The sequence below is a fragment of the Rhagoletis zephyria genome, unplaced genomic scaffold (assembly GCF_001687245.7).
Source record: "Rhagoletis zephyria isolate East Lansing unplaced genomic scaffold, Rhagoletis_zephyria_1.1 Rzeph_scaffold_65960, whole genome shotgun sequence".
NCBI classification, from domain to species: Eukaryota; Metazoa; Arthropoda; class Insecta; order Diptera; family Tephritidae; genus Rhagoletis; species Rhagoletis zephyria.
In genome coordinates, this window is record NW_016223011.1 from 1 (window position 1) to 1,440 (window position 1,440).

The 1,440-nt window shown below is 46.1% G+C and overlaps 1 protein-coding gene across 1 annotated transcript; it reads right to left on the bottom strand.

Moving 5' to 3' along the window:
• Positions 1-41: 41 nt before the first annotated feature.
• Positions 42-425, bottom strand: LOC108356830 (dynactin subunit 2-like; the record flags this gene model as incomplete). The annotated part of the gene is made up of 2 exons (XM_017607933.1): positions 192-425; positions 42-119 (listed from the first exon to the last, which is right to left on the bottom strand). Coding segments are annotated over exons 1-2 (312 nt in total), but the record flags the coding sequence as incomplete, so codon positions are not given.
• Positions 426-1,440: the final 1,015 nt, after the last annotated feature.

Sequence of the window (1,440 nt, forward strand, 5' to 3'; positions counted from 1 at the left end):
TGGGCGACGTCTTCGGCACTGGCGCCCTCCTTTTCACTGGCCTCAAGGCCGATCTTCAACTCCTCGATCTCCGCCTTGAGGCGGTTAAACTTGGCCAGATAGGACTCCTTTGATTCGGGCTGAATGAAAAGAGTTCGAATGTTAGAAAACAAAATAGAAACAAATAGAAAACACCATCACCGCCAGCTTACCCCGCTTCTAATCGACTGCTGGCCAACCAGATCATAGGAGGCAAACTTCTGAAAAGCATCACCCGTTCCGGTGGGAATGATCTCAATGGAGGCATCAGTAATGGAAGAATGTTGATGGTGGGCGGCGGCAGAGGATGACGCCTGATCCGCCTCCGGCAGGTCGTCCGACTCAAAGACGTCCCGCTCACCGGAGGCGATGAAGGGCAGGTTGGCGTACTTTGAGGAGGTGTTCATGGTGTTCCAGAGTTAATTTAGAACCAGAAAACGATGAAGCCAAAATTGGGTTTTACTTTTTGTTGATGTTGGTGTTCCCCTTCACCTCGAGTTGACAAGTGGAGAGACCAATTTTTTGTTTTGTGTTGTTTTGGCCAACTTTGCAGCCGCCGCCGACGAGTGCTGTGGAAACGGACGCACCGCCGCGGCACACGTGCAGAATTTTTTTCCAGCCAAAACAACGTGTTTTTTGTTTTGGTTCTAGAAAAAACACACATCTGATCTTAAAGATGAACATCAAAGGTGAGAGATTGTCTGTTCAGTTTGGGTGTTAAAGTGTTATCAAAGTTTAATCTAATCGATTACCATTACTTAGCAGAAAAGCCCACCGCCCTCGAGCGAAAGAGGAAGAAGAAGCTGCAGCAGGTGAAGCAGTCTCGGCTGATCATTCGCAACCTCTCCTTCAAGGCGACGGAGGACGACATTCGCAAGGCCTTCGAACCCTTTGGCACCATCGTCGACCTGAACCTGCCGAAGAAGGAGGATGGAAAGCAGCACCGAGGCTTTGCCTTTATCACCTACGAGAACATGGGCCCCTCGCTGCGGGCGATCAAGCACCTGAACGGCAAAGAGATTCTAAAACGAGCCATAGCGGTTGACTTTTCGCTTAACAAAACTGCCTACACAAATCAGCTGCAAAAGGAAAAGAGTGCTAAAGGTTTGTTTTTTGGAGTTTTCAGTGATAAGCATCTCTAAATAGGATTATTTTTCAGATGAAAGTAAACCAACGGTAAAAGATGAAAATAATAACAAAAAAGTAAATAAAGAAAAAGAAGCAGGCACATCTAAAGATGAGAGCGATGAAAGCGAAGAGGATTCAAGTGATGACTCTGAAGAAGATGAAAAAGATACCAAAGCAAAAGTAGATGATGATGACGATGAAGAAGAAGACGATGATGATGATGATGACATTGAAATTGATGATGAAAGAGAGGAAGAAGATGATGACGATGATGAAGACGACGACGATCCACAG